The 21,547-nt window shown below is 61.1% G+C and overlaps 5 protein-coding genes across 5 annotated transcripts; 3 read left to right on the top strand and 2 right to left on the bottom strand.

Annotated features, from left to right (window-relative positions):
- Nucleotides 1-1,650: 1,650 nt before the first annotated feature.
- Nucleotides 1,651-5,908, top strand: PLTP (phospholipid transfer protein). The gene is made up of 16 exons (XM_059480732.1): nt 1,651-1,750; nt 2,438-2,553; nt 2,748-2,847; nt 2,921-3,049; nt 3,186-3,341; nt 3,484-3,547; nt 3,714-3,777; nt 3,893-3,984; nt 4,118-4,294; nt 4,435-4,494; nt 4,587-4,748; nt 4,920-4,987; nt 5,063-5,105; nt 5,258-5,321; nt 5,407-5,483; nt 5,578-5,908. The coding sequence occupies exons 2-16, from the start codon at nt 2,445-2,447 to the stop codon at nt 5,716-5,718; spliced, it is 1,506 nt and encodes a 501-aa protein (XP_059336715.1). The 5' UTR covers nt 1,651-1,750; nt 2,438-2,444; the 3' UTR covers nt 5,719-5,908.
- Nucleotides 5,909-6,208: 300 nt separating this feature from the next.
- CTSA (cathepsin A) lies at nt 6,209-18,944 on the bottom strand. The gene is made up of 15 exons (XM_059480731.1): nt 18,791-18,944; nt 9,937-10,097; nt 9,754-9,865; nt 9,585-9,635; nt 9,226-9,312; nt 8,977-9,132; nt 8,582-8,673; nt 8,204-8,288; nt 8,013-8,104; nt 7,777-7,855; nt 7,490-7,638; nt 7,343-7,418; nt 7,145-7,234; nt 6,922-7,023; nt 6,209-6,808 (listed from the first exon to the last, which is right to left on the bottom strand). The coding sequence occupies exons 1-15, from the start codon at nt 18,896-18,898 to the stop codon at nt 6,725-6,727; spliced, it is 1,524 nt and encodes a 507-aa protein (XP_059336714.1). The 5' UTR covers nt 18,899-18,944; the 3' UTR covers nt 6,209-6,724.
- NEURL2 (neuralized E3 ubiquitin protein ligase 2) lies at nt 10,943-13,276 on the top strand. The gene is made up of 2 exons (XM_059480734.1): nt 10,943-11,618; nt 12,948-13,276. The coding sequence occupies exons 1-2, from the start codon at nt 10,943-10,945 to the stop codon at nt 13,061-13,063; spliced, it is 792 nt and encodes a 263-aa protein (XP_059336717.1). The 3' UTR covers nt 13,064-13,276.
- On the bottom strand, nt 16,476-17,842 carry ZSWIM1 (zinc finger SWIM-type containing 1). Its single transcript, XM_059480666.1, is given in 4 exon segments — nt 16,476-16,586; nt 16,588-16,910; nt 16,913-17,051; nt 17,333-17,842. Coding segments are annotated over 4 exon segments (1,083 nt in total).
- On the top strand, nt 18,109-21,372 carry ACOT8 (acyl-CoA thioesterase 8). The gene is made up of 7 exons (XM_059480733.1): nt 18,109-18,475; nt 19,039-19,328; nt 19,411-19,547; nt 19,792-20,017; nt 20,267-20,424; nt 20,708-20,899; nt 21,001-21,372. The coding sequence occupies exons 2-7, from the start codon at nt 19,108-19,110 to the stop codon at nt 21,117-21,119; spliced, it is 1,053 nt and encodes a 350-aa protein (XP_059336716.1). The 5' UTR covers nt 18,109-18,475; nt 19,039-19,107; the 3' UTR covers nt 21,120-21,372.
- The last annotated feature ends 175 nt before the right edge of the window (nt 21,373-21,547 follow it).

The raw sequence follows: 21,547 nt of genomic DNA, 5'->3' as shown, positions 1-21,547 counted from the left end.
CGCCCACCCGGCGCCATCTTTGTGGCGGGCGCCGCCCCGCGGTGTGTGCGGAGCGGTCCCGGTCCTGCCCGAGCTGTCGTGGAGCCGCTCCGTGCGGGCCGGCCCCGCCTCCCGCCCGCCGCGGGCGGTTCCCGGCACTGACAGGGCGCGGCCGCAGCGGTCGCCACCAAAGGGCCTTTGAAGAGCGGCGGCGCCGGGGCGAGGTGGCGGCCGGGGCGCGGGGCTTCCGCCGCCCGCCGGGCACAGCGGTTGCTCCCGCTGCGCTTCAGCCCGGGCCGGCCCTGGCAGCCGCTGCCTGTCCCGGCGGTCCCTCGGGCGCAGCGCTGACACGTCCCTCCCCACACTATTGCCGTGGCCGTTCCCCGTCCCGCGGGTCCCGGTGACAGCCGGCGGGCGCTGGCAGTCGCTCCCTTGTCCTGCGGCTACTGCTCCACAGCATATGCTGGAGGATGGCACGGGACGTGGAAGGAGGACACGGCTGTTACTGGGGGCTCCTTGGGGGCCGCAGGACCCCTCGCAGCTGGCGGAGCTTCTGCCACATTCTCCTAGCAGAGCACCCGTCCTGCCTCGGCTGCAGCTCCCTGGGCCGCCGCTGGCCGGTGCTGGCCCACGGCCCTCGGTGAAGACGGGATGGGGAAACTGCGAGGCCTCTCCTGCCCTTTTCTCCTGGGATATCCCTGCTGCCCAGCTTTCCAAGGGGTTTCCCATCTCCCGGAGTCCTGCCCTCTGCTCCGGGAGCAGCGGGGTCAGTTTAATGAGTTAACGCTGGCGCTGCAGTTCTGGGGGGTAAGTGCTGTGTAAGCACTGAGGCTCCCGTTTTGGGCTTCCAGCAGCCTAGCTCCGCTGCCCAGAGCACCGATAACCCCCCGGGGCACAAAGGGCGGCTCAGACCGACCCCTGAGGGCAGAGGGGACTCTGAAGGCACAGTGAAACTCCAGCCTTGGAGCGAGGGAGCTCAAGTGGCCGAGGGGGTGGTGAGGGCAGGGGCAGACTCTCGGCATGGCTCGGCCAGGCAGAATTATCGGGAGGGAGCCCCGGGCTGAGGAGCTGCCCGTCTTTTCCATGGGCACCCATGGGGACACTCCGGCAGTGCCCATCTCGGTGCTGCGATCCCGGAGCCAGCCCAGCTGCCGCTAACACACGGAGCAAGGCCATCCAGAGGCACATCCTGCAGAGCCAGTGCTGCCTGCCTTGGGGTCCGGGCATTCCTGAGGCTCCGCAGCTTCTCTGCTCAGGTTCATGTTACAGACGGCCATGAACCAGCCCCCAGCAGCACCCCCGGCCCCGGGTCTGCACTGAAGCTGGGATAGCTGAGCACTAGCAGGAGATTCATAACACAGACTGGGAGTCCCCAATAGCCCAGGCCCTCCCGGACATTGCCGTTTGCACGGGGGGTGCCGGAGAGATCCGTGGCTGTGGCTGCGTGTGCAGGACGCGGGGAGCGGTGTTTTCGGGGGGAAGGAAAGCTTCGTGTCCAGCCTGGAGGTGGCCAGGCGAGCCGCTGTCTGTGCCGGTGCTGGCAGCCAGCCGGGCTCGGCGGGACACAGACCTGCATCCTCCCCGTCCGTCCGTCCGTCCCGCTGTCTCCTCCCAGTTGTGAGCCCACAAGGAGTGGCAGTTGGGGGCTATATAAAGGCAGGGAAACCTCAGCCAGCTCAAAAGAAAGTCTTGGAGCTGGTGGTGTTCTCCCTCCCTCCTGCCTTCGCGTGATTCAGCTTCCCCACGCCGGGAGCCGAGGACAAGCCTCGCTGTAAGTATCCGAACTGAGCTGGCATTGTGTGGGGGAGCCCCCAGCCGCTGGGCAGGACGGTGGCTCCGGGCCCCGGGGAAGGGGATCCCCCATCCTCTCCCTTCATGAATTGGAGGAAAACGCTGTGGGGGAGCCCCGTCCCATCCCACAGCCTCGCACGGAGCTCTGCCTGTTGCTGCGGGATGGACGGGCTCCAGCTCCGTCTCAAACCAGCCTAGGGGCAGGCGGCACATCTCGGGGGGGCTGTGAGGGTTGTGGGACGGCCTCACGGGCGAGGGCTCGCTCCTCTGCGAGCTGCTGGGGCTCCCCGCTGCAGCAGCACGCACGGAGCTGGCTCCTGTTCCTGCGGTTTGGGGAGCGGGGTGTGCTCAGGGCGGGGAAGGGCTGGAGTGGGTGTTCCCCGATGTGGGACCCTCGGGCTCCACAGCGCCAGTGCGGGGGCTTGTGCACAGCGCCCTGGGGTGGGAGGCGTGTATGGGCCAGAGGTTTCGGGCAAAGGCGACCTGGGCAGCACTGGGGGGTTTCAGGGAGAACAGTGGACCCGTGGGCTGCTCCTTGGAACTATCCCCTGCCCCGGGCAGTTTGGACAGCAGCTGCTTCCCTTCCAGTGTGTCCCCTGGGCCTGTCTGTGCTGACACCTGTGTATGTCCCCAGCCAGTCCGTGCTGACCCTGCTCTCTGCCTCCAGGTGCGAGATGGCTGCCGGCGGCTGCCTCCTTTTTCTCCTTCTGCCTTCGCTGGTCACAGCTTCACACAGCCCTCCTGGCTGTAAGATCCGGATTACTTCCAAGGGGCTGGACCTGGGTAAGGGGCCGGCCAGGATGTCTCAGTCTGGGAAAGAGGGACATTGGGCACCGTCCTGGGGTCTGTGCTTGTGTGGGGTTCTGCCTGCACTGCTCCACCATGGGGTGGCCTGGGAGCAGTGGGAGCTGTCAGGGGGGATGCTGCCAGCCCAGCATGTCCCTGCACGTCCCAGCCCAGCCTCGTTTTCCCTGCAGTGAAGCAGGAGGGGCTGCGCTTTGTGGAGCAGGAGCTGCAGAACATCACCGTGTCGGACCTGCATGGGAGTGAGGGGCAGTTCCAGTACAACATCAGCCAGTGAGTGCTGCCTGCTGCCCACGGCTTCCCACGTCCATCTGTCTGTCTAACCACTCCTGTCCCCTCCCTGCAGGGTCAAGGTGACAGACCTGCAGCTGGCCTTTTCAGACCTGAATTTCCAGCCCCAGCAGCACCTTGTCTTCAACATCAGCAATGCTTCCATTAGCCTACGCTTCCGCAGGCAGCTGCTCTACTGGTTCTTGTGAGCTGCGTCCCCTTCCTCCTGCTCTGGGTGCTAGCCCACCCCATAGCTGTGCTTGCTGGGTGCCACAGGTGCCTTGCTGTCCTGCAGCTGGCAGGAACTGTGTGCTCCTCTCATCTGCTTTCCTGCCTTCTAGCTATGACATTGGGTCCATCAATGCCTCTGCGGATGGTGTCCACATCTACACAGTGCTGCAGCTGGCCAAGGATGAGGCTGGGCGCCTCAAGATCTCCAATATGACCTGCAGCGCCTCCATAGCAAGAATGCACGCTGGCTTCTCTGGCACACTCAGGTACACCTGACCCCTCTGTGTCTGCCTGGCTCCCTGACCCCCTTCCCACACCTTCAGTGCTTCCTCAGCCCAGCTGTGTGCTGGAATGGGCACAGAGCCACAGGGAGAACAGGCAGTGCAGAACCACTCTTGTGTTTTCCAGGAAGGTCTATGAGTTCCTGAGCACCTTCATTGTCACGGGGATGCGCTTCCTCCTCAGCCAGCAGGTACAGCTGAGCACAGAGAGGGGCTGTGGGATGTTAGGGCTCGACCCTTTGTGTGTGGGAGAGGGCAGAGTTCTATCCTACCCGTCTGCTGGGCCTTGTCCTGCCTCTGCAGCTCCTCATCCAGTTCTGGGAGTAATTCCCCTCAGCCTGGCTCCTTGCCTTGCAGATCTGCCCATCCCTGGAGCATGCCAGCCTGGTGCTGCTGAACTCTTTGCTGGACACAGTGCCTGGTGTGTGTTGCCCTGGGAAAGGGCTGGATCCCATTCACTGTCAGGCAGACAGGGCTGGGCATCAAGCTGCCAGGCAGCTCCAGGCTAAGTCTCACCAGCACATCTTCCCTGGCAGTGAGAAACTACGTGGATGAGCATATTGGGATTGACTACTCCCTCCTACGGGATCCTTCCATCACCACTGACACCCTTGAGCTCGACTTCAAGGTGAACGCTGGGTCCTGCCTTGCTGGTCCTTCCCCATCCTTGTGGAAAAGCCTGTGCCAGCAGGCACGTTGGGCTCCATGGAGCAGGTAGGGCTGCCCCATGGCTGTGGGAACCTCTCCTGCTCTTGGTCCAGGGCATGTTCTTCCCCCGGGTGAGAGAGGACCAGGAGCTGGAGAACCACGCGGTGGAGCCGGTGATCAAGGAGACTGAGCGCATGGTTTATGTTGCCTTCTCCGAGTACTTCTTCGATTCAGCCATGCACTCGTACTTCCAGGCAGGAGTACTGACCATAGAGCTCCAGGGGGAGAAGGTAAGGAGCACCAGACACTCAGACTGTGTGCAGGCAGGAGAGAGGGGTGAGCTGTGTTACAGAGCAAAGGAGGTGCCAGCCAGGGAGCAGCTTTGCTGGGACCTGCAGAAGTGGCTTGCAGTGGTTTGTGCTCTCCACAGGTGCCCAAGGACCTGGAGGTTTTGCTGAGAGCCACATTCTTTGGGACTATCTTCATGCTGGTAAGGAGCCCTCAGACAGGATGGAAGGCATGGCAGAGCCCCAGGACAGAGCCTGCCTTGTGCCTAGCCTCCAACTCACCTGCCTTCCCCAGAGCCCTTCTGTGGATGCTCCGCTGCAGCTGGTGCTGCAGGTCTCTGCTCCCCCACGCTGCACCATCAAACCCTCAGGGACCTCAGTTTCTGTCTCTGCTTTCCTGAACATCTCACTGGTGCCCCCGGACCGCCCACCTGTCCAGCTCTCCAGCATGGCCATGGTGAGAGGGGGCTGGGGCTCCTTGTGCAGCCACCCCACTGTATACAGGAGCAGTGTCCCCCATCCTGTATTGTAAGGCACTGGTGTCACCAAGCAGAGGGACACTGGGCCTGTGGCATGAGCTGGCCTGGTTGTCCTCTGCTTGCCACGACTCAGCCCTCTCCCTCCCCAGGAAACCAAGCTGAGTGCCAAGGTGTTTCTGCAAGGGAAGGCGCTGCGTGTGCAGCTGGACCTACGACGGTATGGCTGGGGTGCCATGGGGGCGTGGGGAGGGTCCCCTCCACACCCTACTCACAGCTGCCTCCTTCTGTGCAGGTTTCGCATCTATTCCAAGCAGTCAGCGCTGGAGTCGCTTGCGGTGAGAGAATGGTGATGGCCTGGGAACCCTCCACCCAGCCACAGTTGGGGTGGGCTGGGGAAGAGGCTGTCCATTCAGGATCCCCCCTTACAGCCCTCCCTGCCCTGGCTGGCAGCTCTGCCACTACACTGACCCCAGCTCTTCTCCCGCAGCTGTTCTCACTGCAGGCCCCTCTGAAGACCCTGCTGCAGCTGACCATCATGCCCATCATTAACGGTAGGCATCACTGCTCCCACACAACTGGGAGTGTAGGCAGGGTCATAGCAGAGCTCAGCCTCATCCCAGCTCTCCCTCTCTGCAGAGAGGACAAAGAAGGGGGTGCAGATCCCACTGCCCGAAGGCATGGACTTCACCAGGGAGGTGGTCACCAATCACGCGGTACGTGGTGGGATGGGCACAGCCTGTGCCTCTGTGTCCCGCTGGGAAGGGCACTGTCACCTCCAGCCTTGCACTGACCTTCTTCCCTCTGCAGGGATTCCTCACAGTGGGAGCTGATCTCCACTTCTCCAAGGGGCTGCGGGAGGTGATTGAGAAATACCGCCCGGTGCCAACTGCCGCTGCCGACTCCAGCTCCCAGCCTGCAGAGCCCAGCCTGGATCCCAGCTCACTCTAGCTCTCCTCCCTGGACCAAGGGCAGATCCCGGGCTGGACCCGTAGACTGTAGGTAGGAAGCAGCTTCCCTGGTACCACCAGCACATTGTCAGGGCGTCCAGGCCCTGGTGGGGCGCAGCAAGGTGGAGAGGGTGCTCTGGGAATCCCTGCTGCAGCCCTGCTCATTACACTAATAAACCACCTGACTCCAACCACATGGCCTCATTGCTTGGAGGACATGTCCATGCTGGGGTACATGGTGGGGAGATGGAAAGGAGGCAGCTGCTGCCCAGCTTGGGTCCTTGGGAGCAAATGCAGCTCAGCGCAGTGCCAGAGGGCTCAGAGTGACTGTGCTGCTGCCACTTAGGTAGGTCACTCATTTCCAGGATGCAGGGACCCCTGCAGAAAGGGCACAGCTCACAGAGCCCAGGGCTCCCTGGCAAAGGGCATTGGCACTCACTGGTGCTCCTCAGAGAGTGGAGGAAAGCGAAGCAGGGGCTGGCACAAAGGCGTGAGGAGGAGCAGAACCGCCTTGGTCAGAGTTTATTGCGAGTTCCTGAAGCACTGCGGGCCCTGGCAGTGGGATTGTTGTGGTAGTGGTGGTAAGCCTCCTTCAGTGGGAGCAGAGGTGGTGGGAGCCAAGGTAGAGGTGTGAGTAGGACCCAGCTGCCCCCTGCTGCTGCTCCTCATAGCCTGCCCAGGCCATGTGCATGTGGGGCCAAGGGGAAGTGCTGGGGATTGCTCCCTGCCTGGGAGGGACGCAGCTGCCACCGCAGACAGGGAGGAGGCAAGACAGGAAGCCACAAGGGAGGAGGTGTGGCTGCAGCAGGTGCACAACGCCTGTCCCACAAGGACAGAGTACCCCAGCCCATGCCCCTCACCCTGTCCAGCCAGGGGAGAAGGCTGCAGGCATGACAGGTCCGTGGTGTAGCCGAGCAGCAGCGAGGCCGGGCTGCGCAAGGTGCCGGTGGTGAGGGCGGGTGGGGTGGTGGGAGCAGCTGGAGCACCGGGCGCTACTTCTGCAGCTCTTAGTAAGGCTGGTTCTTAATGAAGCGGCAGAACATGGTGAAGGCAGCAAGCGGCCGGTCTGTGGGCACCATGTGGCCAGCTCCCTGCAGGAAAGGGACAGTGGTTGGCAGTGTGGGTGGGGTGCTGCTGCCATCACCCGACCCTGACTGCAGCCACCCACAGCCCCATCCCTGGCCCCCAGAGCCCTCAGCCCTACCTTGACAGTGAGGAAAGCGATGTTGGTGAATTCCTTCACAAAGCCACCGATCTGGTTCTCACCGTTTTCTGTGTAGAGCCAGGGCCGGCGAGCCACCTGCACCTGGGAGTAGCAGCAGTGCCTTCAGCACCTGCGGCTGGCCCTGCCCACGCTCCTGCCACAGCCAGCTACAGCATATAGCCTGGAGCCAGTGACTGGCCTGGCCTGGGCCCTGCCCATTTACCTTCTGGCACAGGGAATCCACAAACCACTCATCCCCGAGAAAGTTGCAAGCCATGTCAACATCCCCATTGTACACCAGGATCCGGTATTTCTGTGTAGCAGAGAGAGAGTGAGCTGTTGGCAGGGCAGCAGCCCCAGCCAGGTAGGAGGCTGAGCTGGCAGAGAGACTTCCAGGGTCTGTGGGCTCCCTTGCACACACCGTGGCTCCCAGCAGCTTGAGGTACACCTCATTCATCTGCATGTACAGGCGCTTGTAGCTGCGGTTCACCTCGAAGCTGTGGAGGAAGCAATGGCAGCATGTCTGCTCCTTCTCAGAGTAGTCCCTCCCTGCCCACAGCTTGCTCACCTGCACACCTGCCACTCTGGGGCCTCAGGGGAGATGTGCAGAGCCTTCCGCACCTCAGGGGAGTTCAGATACATGCTGGGGGCTGTGGAGTTGGTGCAGGGCGGGTCCATCCGGACCTTCTTTCGGGCCACTGGCATCCGGAACAGGTTCTGGGAGAGTCAAGAGAGTCACTGTCACAGCAGCACCTGCCCCATAGAGCAGCTGCTTTCTGCCCCTCCTGCCCACAACAGCACAACTGGCTGAACAGAGGCTGCTCACAGTCCAGCAGCACAGGCACCTCGGCTCACCTGCCGCCAGGAGAACCTCAGTGGCATCCGGATGAAGGAATTGCCCAGGTCATGTGTGATGAGATAATCACCCTCATATCTGTAGCCAGAGAGAGTATGAGCACAGACTGAAAACCCTGGAGAACATGGGCTAAGGGCTCTCCTGCGGGGAGTCCTCAGCACCATCCATGTATCCCAGAGGGGCCCCCTGCCCAGCCCACCACGTCCCTCTGTGCCAGTGCAACCAAAGCTCTCACCTCATGCTCCCGGGGACACCTCCATCACATGGGGCATAGAGGTTGTAGATATTGAGGCCAGACTCCTCTACAATCTGAATCATCTCCCCCATCTGCAAGCAATCACAAAAAGGGTTTGGGACTCAGCAGGACCCTTGTGGACCCAGCCACGTTCTGCTGGGCACATGTATAGGGGCTCTGGCTCCCCTCACCTTGAGTGTGCAATTCAGGTTGGAGTTGTCATGGAAATTGCACTTCCCCTCGGAGCAGCAATAGGCCTGCAGGTCTTTCCACAGCCTGTGGGCAGAGACCAGGACCACTTGGACCAGGTGGCAACACTGACATGACAGCTGCCCTGCAGCTCTCTGCCCAGTGGCCACAAGGCACACAGCTTGGCCCTGTGCCCTCTTTACCCCACAAACAAACCCCCCCATGGGAGCTGCCCTGGGACACGGAGCCACAGCCCAGATGCTGGCCAGGCTAGGTGCTGCCCTTGTCTCAACACCACCACCCCAGACAGCCCCAGCCTCAGCTGTGCAGCCATCCTGCTTGCACAGGGATGGCACATCCAGCACTCCCTCTGCTCTTACTCGGTCCCCAGCAGCCCGTGGTAATAGGCAAAGTAAACCAGGGAGTTGTCATTGATCTCATAAGATGAGAGGCCGTTTCCCACAGCGATTCCCTGCGAGGCAAGAAGAAAACAACCCTGTTGTGTTCCAGCTCCCCGCGGGGCAGTCACAGCACAGCAGCCACAGGCAGGAAGCAGATGTGGAACTGTTTACTCTGCGGAGGGAACAGGGAGGGTTGGGGGTGCCTGAGGACACTCCCCCGGCAGCAGGGACAGACACGTCCACCAGCAGCTGCTGCCAGAACCCCAGGAAGAGATGAAAGGCTGCAGGGACAGGCGTGCCCTGCATCCTAACTGGTCCCACCCTGGCTGTGCCAAGCCCTCTGCTCCCCGACTGGGCAGAGCCAAGCTGCCCACCTTCAGATTGAGGCTGGGGTCCTGCATCACCCACTCTGCCAGTGTAGGAATGTAGACCCCTCCATAGCTCTCCCCCGTGAGGAAGAGATCGTTCTTGGAGTACTCGGGGAAGAGCCGGAAGAAATCCTTGAGTGCCAGGTAGTTGTTGTGAGCAACCTGCAGGGAGAAGGTGGCACGGTCAGGTGGTGAGGCTGCACCCCATAGCCAGGAGTGGGCAGGCAGGGGAGCAGGGATCTCCCAGTCACTTGCCTCCGTGTCATTTGTGGCGTACTTCTTGTCATCAGAGTATGAGAAGCCGACACCAGCAGGAGACTCCACATAGAGGATATTGGCAATCTGCAAGGACAGCAGAGGAGCCAGCAATGAGGGGAGACCCTCTGGCTCAGTGGGGCCAAGGACTGCTAGCCCCGCCCATGGCAGCACCCACAGGAGCGTGACCCGCCCCAGGCTGCACTGGGATGGCCACATTCCTGCGCTGCTCAACAGCACACTCCAGAGGAGGGTGTGTTGGGTGGGAGGGGAGCAGCGGTCATCGGCTCCATGGAGAGAGCAGGAACTGGCTCACGGCCACCCCGTCTCAAAGCCACAAAGAAAAGCAATGCCTGTACCTTGTTCCATGCGTACTCATTGTACTTCAGTGTGACCCCATCAGGCTGGATCTGAGGAAGAAGGTGGTGACTGATGGGCAAAGCAGGACAGGACACAGCTGGATGGCTCGTGCCACGCAGCCGGTCATCCCCTGAGTCCTTGAGCCACGGGATAGCAGTGACTACTAACCAGGAAGGGGCCATGCTCCTTGAGGAAGCCCTCCATGGAGCTGCAGCCAGGGCCGCCGTTCAGCCACAGCACCAGGGGGCTGTTCTGGGGATCACTCTGGGCCTCCACGAACCTGTGGACATGTAGCTGTGAGTGCCCGGTGCCAGCGGATGCCCCCCCGTCGCCAGGCGCAGTTCCACGTACCAGTAGTGCAGGTACTTGCCCGGCCCGGCGCAGAGGTAGCCCGAGAAGTGGCGGAAGGACGGCTGCTTGGACAGCCCGGGCAGGTAGGTCACCTCATGGTCCCGGGGGGCGGCCCAGCCCAAGCCCAGCAGCAGCAGCGACGACAGCAACACTGGCCCCATCTGCGGTGGGCGGAAGGGACGCTCAGGCTGCTGTCGGTCAGGAACGGCCGCGGCAGCGCCCCGCGAGCGCCCCGGCCCGCCTGCCCCGGCCCGGTCCCCCCAACTTGGGGCTGACCCCCGTCCCGGCCCAGCCGGCTCCCCTGGCGCCGGTCCCGGTCCCTCCACCCCGTCCTCCCGGTCCCGTCCCGGCGCCCCCCGGTCCCGCTGACCGCGGCCGCTCCCGGCGCGGCGCTCGCAGGCGGCGGTCACGGCGGGCACATGACACGCGCCCATATGACCTGCGGCCCTCACGTGAGCGGGGCGGGGCCCCACGGTGACCAATCAGCGCCCCGGGGGCGGCCGGCCCCGCCCCGCCCGCGCACGTGGGAGCGGCCCCAGACCGGGACCGGGACAGTGGGGAGGGGGCACCGATGGGGCCCCATACCCAAACGGGGTGCCGGGCACCACCGGCCACAGCTGGGTACCACCGGACACTGCTGGGTGCCACCCAGCGCCGCCGGGTAAAGCCGGGCATCTCCAGGCACTGCCAGTCATCACCATGACATGACCACTGGCCGCTGCTGGGTATCACTGGTACCACTGGGCACCACCGGGCACTGCTAGCTGCTGCTGGACAGCATGGGCATAGCCAGGCACCCCGGCCCAGGTGGCAGCGCTGGACAGTCCAGGGTGGAATGTCTGTGGCTCTTGTTTGGGCCCGGTTGTGCCCAGCAGCCACAGGGCCCCCCGAACCGCCCCCATGGCACCAGGACCCCCCCTTGAGCCCTCCGGTTATCCCTCCCAGCCGGGCTGTCAGCACCTCACGGCAGCTGTGACAGGGACAGTTAAAAATAGCTCGGGCAGCAATGGCTGCCCGGTGCCGGCTTGTTGCACGCTTCCACCACATCCACGGCACCAACATCCGCCTGGACGCCTCGCACACACAAGCCACGCGGGTGGAAAGCTTCGCCAACGGGCTCTGCTTCAGCCAGGAGCCTCTGGCACCCGGGCAGATCTTCCTGGTGGAGATTGAGGAGAAGGAGCTGGGCTGGTGCGGGCACTTGCGCGTGGGACTGACAGCTCATGACCCCCAGAGCCTGGAGGTAGTGCCTGAGTACTCGCTGCCGGACCTGGTCAGCCTGGGGGACACCTGGGTGTTTGCCATCACCCGCAACCACAACCGCGTGGTGCTGGAGGGGGAGCAGGCGCAGCCGCGGGGGCGGCCCTGGGAGCCCTTCTTGCTGATCGAGCGGGTGCGGATCCCGCGGGACACGCTGGTGGGGCGCAGCCGGCCCGGCCGCTACAGCCACATCCTGGATGAGCTGTTCAAGACGAACGTGCTGCCCGCCACCGCCCGGCGCAGCCGCATCGGGGTGCTGTACGCCCCGCAGCCCGACGGCACCGCCGACATGCACATCGTCATCAACGGCGAGGACATGGGCCCGAGCGCCCGCGGCCTGCCCGCCTCACGCCCGCTCTACGCCGTCATCGACGTCTTTGCCTCCACCAAGAGCGTCCGGGTGATCCCCGTGGATTATGGCTGTAGGTACCTGTGCCCCTCCCTGCTGCGTGGGCCAGGAGCGGGGGAGCTCTGGTGGGGTCATGCCATAGTCGCCAACAGAGGGAAGGTTGGCGTGTGCCACTGGGCAGAGGGACACAGGAGGTAAGAAGGCACAGGAAAGCCTCTGGTCCTTGTGGAGCACAGGTGAGATCCACAGTACCACTGCTGGGCAGTGTCTGATGAAAGCTCTACCGTGAGCACTGTGCTGGGGCTAAGGGAGAGACCCCCCTGGCCACCCTTCCCAAGCAGAGTGACAGGGTTGGGTGTTTGGGGCTGTCCCACAGCTGTGAGGCCTTGCTGTGCCCAGCCTTGCCTACAGCACGTGGCAGCCAGAGCCAGCTAAGATCCTGCCCTGGCATCAAAACATCCACCTACACCCACCAGGGCTCAGCAAAGGGCGCCCACGCGCCTGCTGCGTGCCCCAGACATGATGTTCCCTGGGCAGGCACCCTGTGATGCCATCGGAGCCTGGGCATTAGCCCGTGTCCCTTAGTTTGCTGGGAGGGACCACGCTAATAAGTGCTAATTAGCACCACGCTGGAAAAATGAGGAGATGGATCAGGTGAGACAGAGCCAGAAGAAGAGCTAGAGTCAGAGTACTGCCTGCCCCCAGCACTGGGAGCCACTGCTTCACATGCTGATGTCACGAGCAGCTTTGTCTGTCCCAAGGCTGGAACCTGGTATTCTCCCTGGTGTAACAGCTGAGGAAAGTAGTGGCTGCAGCAGACAGTACCCATGCTGCTGAGCCACCCATGGCTCTGGGAAGTCGTATCACAGGAGCAGGAACCAGGCAGATTCTGTGCAGGTGCCCAAGGGGACAGTTCTCATGGTAGTCTGCCCCAAAGGTATGGTGGGCACTGTCTCTGCAGGCAGTGCAGCCCCAGCCTGCACTCACTCAGCAGCTTGCTGCTGGGGCCAGTGCAGGCAGACCAAGGGAGTGGGATGGAAAAGAAGCACAGCATGGGTGTGTGAGACCCTGGGGAGTTGCTTGACAGCCACCAGAGAAAGAAATGCAAACCAGCTACAGTCAAACACAGCTTGGGCACATAACTGTCTCTCAGCCTTCCTCCTAATAACGGGAAGAGCTTTGCTGCCCGGGGCCCTTGAGCTTCCAGCCCTGCTGGAGCAGCCTGGCACCAGCCCCCGCACAGCCAGTTTGAGCCCAGGGCAGGAGGATGCCACAGAACAAACTCACCCACCACTGCCTTTTACCACAATGCCTCTGAGAAGCTCTGCCAGCTCCTCCACCCCCTGTGCTCAGCCTCACTGCTGACTTGCCCAGCTCAGGTACACTCTCTGTTCTCTTGCAGTTCCTTCCCTGCAGACGCTGTGCCGGTTGGTTATCCAGAAACACATTGTGCACCGCCTGGCCATCGATGGCCTGGACTTGCCCCCGCTACTCAAGAGCTCCTGCCAACATGAGTGAGGTATTGAGGGTGCTGCTGGGCTGCCCCCCCACATCAACAGCCCCCAGGGATGGCTGCCTGGCAGGCTCTTTGCCCCTCCCTTCAAGTGCTGCTGAAGGGCTGACACGAGAGCAGAGCAAAGTGGGGTTGGGATTTTCCCCACACTGATGGTGTGGCACGCCCAGAGCATGGGCAGGGGGATTGATGTGGGTCAGAAACTGCAATAAAGTGCTTCCAGACAAGACTCTGTCAAAGGAGGCTTGGGGGGCTGGGATCCCCTGTGCTTTTCCCCTTGTGGGAGCAGTTCCTCCACCAGTGAGGAAGGGAGCACAGGCCACAGTCCTGTGGGGTTCAGGACATGTCCCTGGAATTATAGTGGGACTGTCAAGGGTGGATCAGAGCGGGTGGAGCGTGGGAGGGCACAGCACAGCACAGCGCTCACGTGGAGGTAAATTACAGCCGGACACTCATCCTGGGCAGTTTCACTCTTGGGAAAGATGTTTACCCAGAGAATGATGAGTTATTTCCTGTGTGTTCAGCTTGGAGGGGGACGAGTCAGATGCTGGAGCACCCAGATAGCAGTGCTGGCAGCAGCCCTTGCTTGGGCACGTGTCTGTGGCCACAGAGCCAGTCACAGTGACCTGGTGTGGGGCACAGCAATCCTGACTTGGAGCTCCATGCCCTCAGCTCTGTGCCCTCCACCACACCCTTCAGCCCCTGGCAGGTGAGGATGGCATCCTGCAGTGCCTGTGGCAGGCTGGAGGGGAGGCAGGGTGGCAGCTGTGCAGAGGAACAGCCTGGAGGGGAGAAGTCTCCTAAAATCAGAGGGTTTCCAGAAAGATAGCAAAGGGGCTGGCAAAGCCTTCCAGGCCTCTTCCACAGCACAACGGAAGGGGAAACAAGCAGCTCTGAGCTGACAAAAAGATGTTTTAAAGAAACACGATGCTATATTTAGTCAGAGACTCGATAGTATCAGATCATGTTACAAAACTCGTGCTCAAAGGAAATCCCCAGCCCTCAACCACAGCCAAGTCCATCAACACCAAAGTGTTAATGAAGAAATTGCTAAATTCGATGTGAAAACATGGACAGTGACCAAACCACAGCAATGGAGCGAGGTCTGTGACATTCCCTGCTATGTCCCAACAACAGGCTGGGAGCTGCTGGGGCTGGATGGGGCTGAGGAGCTCACCCACTCCAGAGCAGTTCCCACAGAGGAGGGAGTTTGCACACAGGCTGTTTTCCCTCCCCCACCCTTGCACGAAGCCTTTGCTCCCCACCTCCGTGCAGTGTTATCTGCCCGGCAGTGACCCCTGCACACGAGGGCGGGTTCCTGTTTCTTGAGGAATTGAGAGCAGCTGCTGCAGCCAGACAAACAACACCCCTGCTCTGCAAGGGGCTGCAGCGCAGTGGGACTGCAGGGATTCAGGAGCTGCCACCTCCTGCCACCTGAGGCACCACAGGACGGCTGAGGAGCACTGCCCAAAGCCCTGCTGATTCCCCATGCTCTGTTCCCTGGGCAGGGAGGGGTGGCTGCAGCTGGCACAGGGACAGGCTCAGCTCCCAAACAACACCAGGGTGATTTATTGGCTCAGTTGCACAACACCTCACAGCTGGATGCTGCAAGGACCTGCGGGTGCTGGCCACGGATGAAATAGTTTTGTCACGTGTTATTGTACCTAGATCCCTACAAATCTATGGGCCCTTATGGGATTAATTTGAGAAACCACAAAGAACTGGCTGATGTCATCACAAAGGCTCTCGATGATTTTGGAGTGGTTTTGAGAATCTGGAGAGGTTCCCACATGACTGGAAGCTGGGGAACGATGTCCCAGTTTCAGAGGGCAGCAAGGATAACCCTGGAAACTACAGGCCTGTCAGTCTCACTTCAGTGCCCAGTAAAATCATGGAAAAGATCATTCTAGCAGGTACTGAAAAACACCTGTAGGAGAACATTGGTCACAGCCAGCATGGCTTCATGAGGGCAAAGTCCTGCTTGTTGAACATGATTTTCTTCTACAACAGGGTAACCCACCTAACTGACCAAGGAAAGCCAGTAGCTGTAATGTTTTTGGGCTTCAGCAAAGCTTTTGACACCGTCTGTCCCAGTATTCTTTTGGACAAAGTGTCCAGCTTGCAGCTGAATAATCCTGTTGCACAATGGGTGAGTAACTGGCTCACAGGCTGGGCACAAAGAGAGAATGGGGTGACATCAGGCTGGTGTCCAGCCACTAGAAGGGTTCCATAGGGCTTCACCCTTGGCCCAATTCTCTTCAACATCTTCATTAACGCCTTGGACTCAGGACTTGAAGGAATATGAAGTAATATATTAATGTTTAGTGCTAAGAACACTAAACTAGGAGGAGCTGTCAATTCCATTGAGGGCAGAGAGGCCCTGCTGAGAGACCTCAGCAAATTGGAGAGATGGGTCATCACCAAAAGTATGAAGTTTAACAAGAGCAAGTGACACACTGCACCTTGTACAGGGCAATCCTGGTGGTATATACCCATGGGGGAAAAGAAGCTGGAGACCAGCACTGTGGAAAGGGACCTGGTCCATGGCAAGCTGAATATGATCAGCAGTGCCCTGGCAGCCAGGAGGGTCAGTCCTGTCCTGGGTATCAGACACAGCATTGCCAGCAAGGGAGAGGATTGTCCTGCCCTGCTCTGCACTGGTGCAGCCTCACCTCAAGTCCTGGGGGCAGTTTTGGCACTGCAATATAAAAAAGACATTAAACTATTAGAGAACATTATTCAAAAGATGCCACGAGGATGGTGATGGGACTGGAGGTGAAGCTTTTGAGACACAGTTGAGGTAGCTTGGTCTGCTCAGCCTGGAGAAGAGGAAACTGAGGGAAGACCTCATTGTGGTCTTCTGCATTCTTGTGAGAGGAAGCAGAGGGGCAGGCACTGATCTCTTCACTGTCATGACCAGGGACAGAACTCAAGGAAACGGTATAAAGGTGAGGCAGATTATCAGAAAAAGGTTTTTCATCTAAAGGGTGGCTGAGCACTGGAACAGGCTCCCCAGGGCAGTAGTCTTGGCCTCAAGCCTGTCTGAGTTCAGGAAGTGTCTGGACAACGCTCTCAGGCACATGGTGGGATTTTTGTGGTGTCCTGCACAGGACTGGGAGTTGGACACAATCCCAATGGGTCCCTTCCAACTCAGCAGATTCGAGGATAGCAGCACCTCCCACACTGCACCACCCAGAGCTGGCTCCTGGCCACAGCTGTTAGCCAGGTCAGTGACTGTGACCCTTCCTGCAGGATCAGGAGCTCCCAGTCCAGTTCCTCTGCTGCCCCGTGCAAGAAGTGTCGCTCACGCAGCAGATCAAGGACCCAAACTGCCCCTTCCATGCCGAGGAAATGACAGGCTGAGGGGAATGAAGGTGCAAGACAGGACACAGTGGAAGTGACCAGCTCAGCTCCCACTCAGTGCTGGAACTTCACCTCAGTGGAGCTGATCCAGCTGTCAGCCAGCTCCCACAGAGTCCTGTGCTCCAAGTCCTTATTGCTGTGGCTGATCTCTGCTGTGAGGAAGGATAACCACGAGGGATTTATCCAAAGACTTGTTCCAGGAGCTCTTTAGGACCTCCAAGAGGCTATCAGCACTGTCTCACCCAGCCTGATGGGCATCACATCTCCTCTCCCATGGTCTACTGAGTATTTCCCTTTGCAAGAGCTTCTTGTTTGAATTCAGCACAGCCAAGATGTGCCAGCAGGGCAGCTGGAAGGCCAGGTTGAAGTGGCAAGTGTAGCTACTTGCCACTAGTGCATTCCCCACGGGGTGGGCATCCTCCTGGATCTGTACACTGAGCCTGTCCTACCTGGTGCAAATCAGCTGCCTGGACTTCCAAACGACTGCCTTAGGCACAGCCTGGCAGCAGCCTCTGTGCAAATGCTACTCAAATACTGTCTGATGCTGTCTTCAGTCCTTTGGGTAATCTAATCTTCACTGTCATCCTCTGAGGTTTCTGTGGCCTCCAGTTTTGCCACAGGAGACGGGATCTAACACAGACTGAGCTTGCCGGCTCACTCTGGAGAAGAGCATGAGGTTTCAGGGAGTTGGTGGACTCTGGAGAATGATCACACGATTCTCAACAGCCACAAGAGAGGCTGACATGGGCTGCTGCTTCTGCTGAGTTGCTGCCACAGTGGGGGAAGCCTGGCCAGAGCTCTGGGATGTGTTACCATGGCACACCAGAGAGGCAAGAGGCAAGTCTGAAATAGGCAGACTTTGGGGAACTGCCTGAGCAGCACAGTGATCAGGATGGGGACCAGAGCGTCACAGCATCAGGAGGGACCTTAGAAACACACTCTTCTTAATGCCAGGCCAAGGTGGTGATGCAGCTCTCCAGAGAGAGCCTAGCACTGAAAATTTGACTTAACCCTGGATGACAACCTCCAGCTCCATGAAGAAGCCTCTGCTCCCCCCCAGCTGCCCAGATCCCATCCTCGAGCGGCCGCTGAAGGTGGAGCTGAGGCAGCCAGTCCGGTGTGATGAGGGCTCTCAGGACGACGAGAAGCTCCTGCCGGTGGCTCTCAGTGCCTGCACCCACGGCTTTCCCGGCGGCGATCACGGCCGGCCACTCGGTGCTCCGGGCACAGCCGCTTGCGGAGGGGGAGCCCCGGGAGTTGCACCGGGCAGGCGCGGCTGGGGCTGTCCGTGCGGGCCCGCGGCGTGTCCCGGTCCCTGCCACGTTCCGGTGGCGGCGCGGTGCGGCCTCACCGGCGCTGGGCTCCGCCCGCCGCGGCGACACCGGAGCGCTCGGGCGCCGCCCGCCGCGGCCGCCGTGCATCGCACCGGGAACGCCGCTCGCTGTGACCGCCGTGCATCGCACCGGGAACACCGGGAAAGCCGCTCTCTGTGGCCGCTCCCTGGGCCGGCGTGCGGGCATAGGCTCCTGCCTGGCTGCCTCCCCGTCCTCCCTCCGCACCGCTGTGCAGGAGCTAAAGGCTCAGAGACTGCACTCTCCCTGTTGTCTCTCTTCAGCAACAAGCGCATTGCTTTCCACCCTCACTGCTTGCTCCCCACAAGGAAGGGATGGAGGACTTGTCCTCCCTTGTCCTCCTCTCAGTAACTGCTTGAAGAAGCACTTCATCACATTGCTGTGGAAGCTAATACCCACATGTTTGTGTCTTTATCCCTAAAGCACGCGGTTCTGCAGCTCTGGAGGAGCAGGCTAGAACGTGACAACAAAAGCTTCAAGGAACGAGGTTAAATTGTATTTTAAGAAGTCAAGTTATATTTTAAAAGGGCAAAGGGAGCAGTTGCATAACTAGTGAGTGACCTTGTAGCCTTTGTGCACACAAGCAGATCCACCAGCTAAGATGGAAAGGAAACAATGTCACTACATCTGCTTGGAGAAGTGAAGGCCGTGGAATGAAGCGCTCCCTGAGGGAAACCTGATATCACCTTCCACTGCAGTGAGGTAAGGACAGCTGGGGAATGCTGCAGATGCCGAGATGCTTGGGGCCTTGAGCTGGGAAAGGCAGGAGCTATACAGCGAACACAGCAGGTGTGTGGCACAGCTGGCAGCACCCCGGTACCGGGGCATCACACTACCGGGATCAGCCTGGTTATCAAAGCCAGGTACGGGACAGGGGCGGTGCCCGGGGCAGCGCTGGGCTGCGCCCAAGCGGCGGCGCCATGGGGCCTGGCGGTGCTACACAGGGGGACCGCGGGCGCACGGCCCAGCCACAGGGGCTCCTGCGAGCTCCAGCCGGACGCGGCGGGCGGGCCTTACCTGGCGTCCTGGCGGACAGCGGTGCCGTGCTGCCGGTTGTGGCTGCGCACCGGGCCGCAGCTCCGCAGCCCGTAGGGGCAGCCCTTGCAGGTGAGGCAGCGGGCGCATGGCGAGCGGTGGACGCGGCGTAACGCCCGGACGGGCTCCGCTCAGCCGCCCAAGCCCACCCCGCCATCCCCGTTAAACCAGCGGGGCACGGCCCGCACCCTGATCCTGACCAATCAGCGCCGGCTTCTCCCGATTGACAGGAGGCGAACCAACCGGCCCAGAGCATCCTGACAAGACAAGGGTGACTGGCAGCTCTACCGTCCAATCACATGGCGGCCCTCGCGCCCCGGATGGGCGGTGCTTCCTGGTCCGCCGTGCTGGTCGGGTCGCGGTGCCGGTCCCGGTTCACGGAGGTGATGGGGGCCCCAGGCGACGCCGGCGGGGCTGGAGCGGGGCCGGGATCCGGGCCGCCGCCGCCGCCCGGGGACCTGCGCAGTGTGCTGATCACCAGCGTGCTGAACCTGGAGCGGCTGGAGGTCGACCTTTTCAGGTGCGGGTGGACGCCGGGGCAGCGGGACCGGGCCGCCTCCTCCTCCGCCGCCCCCCTCACCGCGGCCGCCTTGTCTCCGCAGGGGCCAGCACCACTGGGTGCCCGCCACGCAGCACCTCTTCGGCGGGCAGATCGTGGGGCAGGCGCTGGTGGCGGCGGCCCACGCCGTGAGCCGCGACGAGCAGGTGCACTCGCTGCACTGCTACTTCGTGCGGACAGGTGCGCCCGGGGAACCGGGGAACCGGCGGCGGGGACGGGGTGCTGGGGTTCGGGAGGGGCCCGGCAGGGGTTGGGACGCTGGGGAAGTTCTCAGGAGTGAGGAGCGTCGTCATCCCGCTGCCAGCAAACAGGGACGGTGTGAGTGGCGCTGCCGGGCCCGGCCCCTGCAGGCGGGTTCCGCCGGTGCGCGGTGCGCCGTGGCCCGGCCGCAGAACGTCCCTTTCCCGTCCCTTTCCCGTGCCAGGGGACCCCAAGGTGCCGGTGCTGTACGAGGTGGAGCGGACCCGCACAGGGAAGAGTTTCTCTGTTCGCTCTGTAAAGGCCATCCAGCATGGAAAGCCCATCTTCACCTGCCAGGCCTCCTTCCAGCTGTCGCAGGGGAGCCCAGTGCAGCACCAGTTCACCATGCCGACCGTGCCGCCCCCCGAGGAGCTGCTGACACAGGAGGAGCTCATCCAGAAGTTTCTGCAGTGAGTGGGGTGGAAGGGACACACCGGGGATGCCCCTTGGTGCCTGGGGCATAGGGAGGTGTGGGAGAGTACTGTCTGAGGAATTCTCAAATGTGCCTGAGAGGGGAACAGAGGAGCAGGACACAACAGGAGCTGTGCCCCTCTTGTCTTTCTGTGTGCCCCTGGGTCCCTGGGCTGGAGCTGCTGCCAGTAGGATGTGTTCCAACCTGCCTGTCGGTGTTAACCTTGCTTCTCTGTGCTGGGCTGCAGGAATCCTAATGTGGCTGAAGGATACAGGAAGCGTCTCACCAAGATCCAAGCTCAAGATGTGCCAATTGACATTAAACCCGTGAACCCACCAGATATATTCAGCTCAGAGCCACAGGAGCCAAAGCAGCTCTTCTGGGTGCGAGCACGAGGCTACATAGGTGGGTCCTGCTGGGTCCAGGTGCCTCCCAAGCCAAGGGGGAGCACTGTTTCAACAGAGTTGCCTGGGAGGGCTGTGATTAGGGGGCTGCCTGTGCCCCAGCCTGGGCACTTCAAGGCTGTAATACAGGTGTGGCTGCAGAGGTGATGCTGGGGCATGGCATGGCAAAGGGAACAAGTCTGGAAGAATTCCAGCTGTGCTTGGCAGCTGGCTCCAGGGGAGTGGAGCACACCAGGCATGTCCCAGGGGCCCCCACGGAATAGGCAGTGCTGGTTGCTCTGCAGGAGAGACTGACATGAAGGTGCACTGCTGTGTGGCTGCCTACATCTCTGACTACGCCTTCCTGGGCACGGCCCTGCTCCCGCACCGGCAGTACCGCGTCAAGTTCATGGTGTCCCTCGACCATTCCATGTGGTTCCATGCGCCCTTCCGAGCTGACCACTGGATGCTGTACGAGTGTGAGAGCCCCTGGGCTGGTAAGTCCTTAGTGTGTCTTTGGGAGACCTTGATGGGCAAGGCCAGCCCTGCCTGTCCTGGGGCAGTGGGCTGCAGTCTGACAGTCTCTCTCTCTCTGCAGGTGGGTGCCGGGGCTTGGTGCAGGGACGGCTGTGGCGCAGGGATGGGGTCCTGGCTGTCACCTGCGCACAGGAAGGTGTCATCAGAGTGGAACAGACACCAACCCAGAGCAAGCTCTAGCTGAGGACACCCTACAGACTGGGGCTGAAGCATGCCCAGGGAGGGACCCTGAGATGAAGGCAGGACCTGGACAGGAACAGGAAGGAGACCAGGTGGGACCAAGCACTGCAGGAAGTCCTGGTGCCAGAGGTGTCTGCAACAGACTGTGACCAACAGAGCATCGTTGCAACCAGCTGCTAGCTGCACAGCATGTAAGCACATGCTGCCATCAGCTATCTTTCACCCACCTTAAAATAAAGCCGTTGGGTGAAGAGCTGGACTCTGTCCCTGGAGTTTGTCCCCTTGGACCTGTGACTGGGCTTGCACGAGGGCGGGCAATGCCAGGAGCACAGTGGATCAGCTCTGCCCCCATGCTAGGCGGGGTCACAGGAGAGGAAGGTGCTACTTTGGCTCACGTTGTTTCCTCTTCTCACTTCTGCACTGCTTTG

This window comes from Ammospiza nelsoni, chromosome 12 (assembly GCF_027579445.1).
Source record: "Ammospiza nelsoni isolate bAmmNel1 chromosome 12, bAmmNel1.pri, whole genome shotgun sequence".
Classification (NCBI taxonomy): Eukaryota; Metazoa; Chordata; class Aves; order Passeriformes; family Passerellidae; genus Ammospiza; species Ammospiza nelsoni.
The sequence above is the reverse complement of the archived record's forward strand: the minus strand, read 5'-3'. Positions and strand labels throughout refer to the sequence as shown.

Excerpts from the sequence above, each read along its gene's own strand:
- CTSA (XM_059480731.1), bottom strand. The coding sequence starts at position 18,898 with ATGCGCCCGCTGCCTCACCTGCAAGGGCTGCCCCTACGGGCTGCGGAG. Across the intron at positions 8,674-8,976 it reads ACCCCAGCCTCAATCTGAAG|GGAATCGCTGTGGGAAACGG; the intron begins GTGGGCAGCTTG and ends CTTGCCTCGCAG. Across the intron at positions 8,105-8,203 it reads ACCTGAATTGCACACTCAAG|ATGGGGGAGATGATTCAGAT; the intron begins GTGAGGGGAGCC and ends GATTGCTTGCAG.
- NEURL2 (XM_059480734.1), top strand. The coding sequence starts at position 10,943 with ATGGCTGCCCGGTGCCGGCTTGTTGCACGCTTCCACCACATCCACGGC. Across the intron at positions 11,619-12,947 it reads GATCCCCGTGGATTATGGCT|TTCCTTCCCTGCAGACGCTG; the intron begins GTAGGTACCTGT and ends GTTCTCTTGCAG.
- PLTP (XM_059480732.1), top strand. The coding sequence starts at position 2,445 with ATGGCTGCCGGCGGCTGCCTCCTTTTTCTCCTTCTGCCTTCGCTGGTC. Across the intron at positions 2,554-2,747 it reads TTCCAAGGGGCTGGACCTGG|TGAAGCAGGAGGGGCTGCGC; the intron begins GTAAGGGGCCGG and ends TTTTCCCTGCAG. Across the intron at positions 5,484-5,577 it reads AGGTGGTCACCAATCACGCG|GGATTCCTCACAGTGGGAGC; the intron begins GTACGTGGTGGG and ends TTCCCTCTGCAG.
- ACOT8 (XM_059480733.1), top strand. The coding sequence starts at position 19,108 with ATGGCGGCCCTCGCGCCCCGGATGGGCGGTGCTTCCTGGTCCGCCGTG. Across the intron at positions 19,329-19,410 it reads CTGGAGGTCGACCTTTTCAG|GGGCCAGCACCACTGGGTGC; the intron begins GTGCGGGTGGAC and ends TTGTCTCCGCAG. Across the intron at positions 19,548-19,791 it reads CTGCTACTTCGTGCGGACAG|GGGACCCCAAGGTGCCGGTG; the intron begins GTGCGCCCGGGG and ends TTCCCGTGCCAG.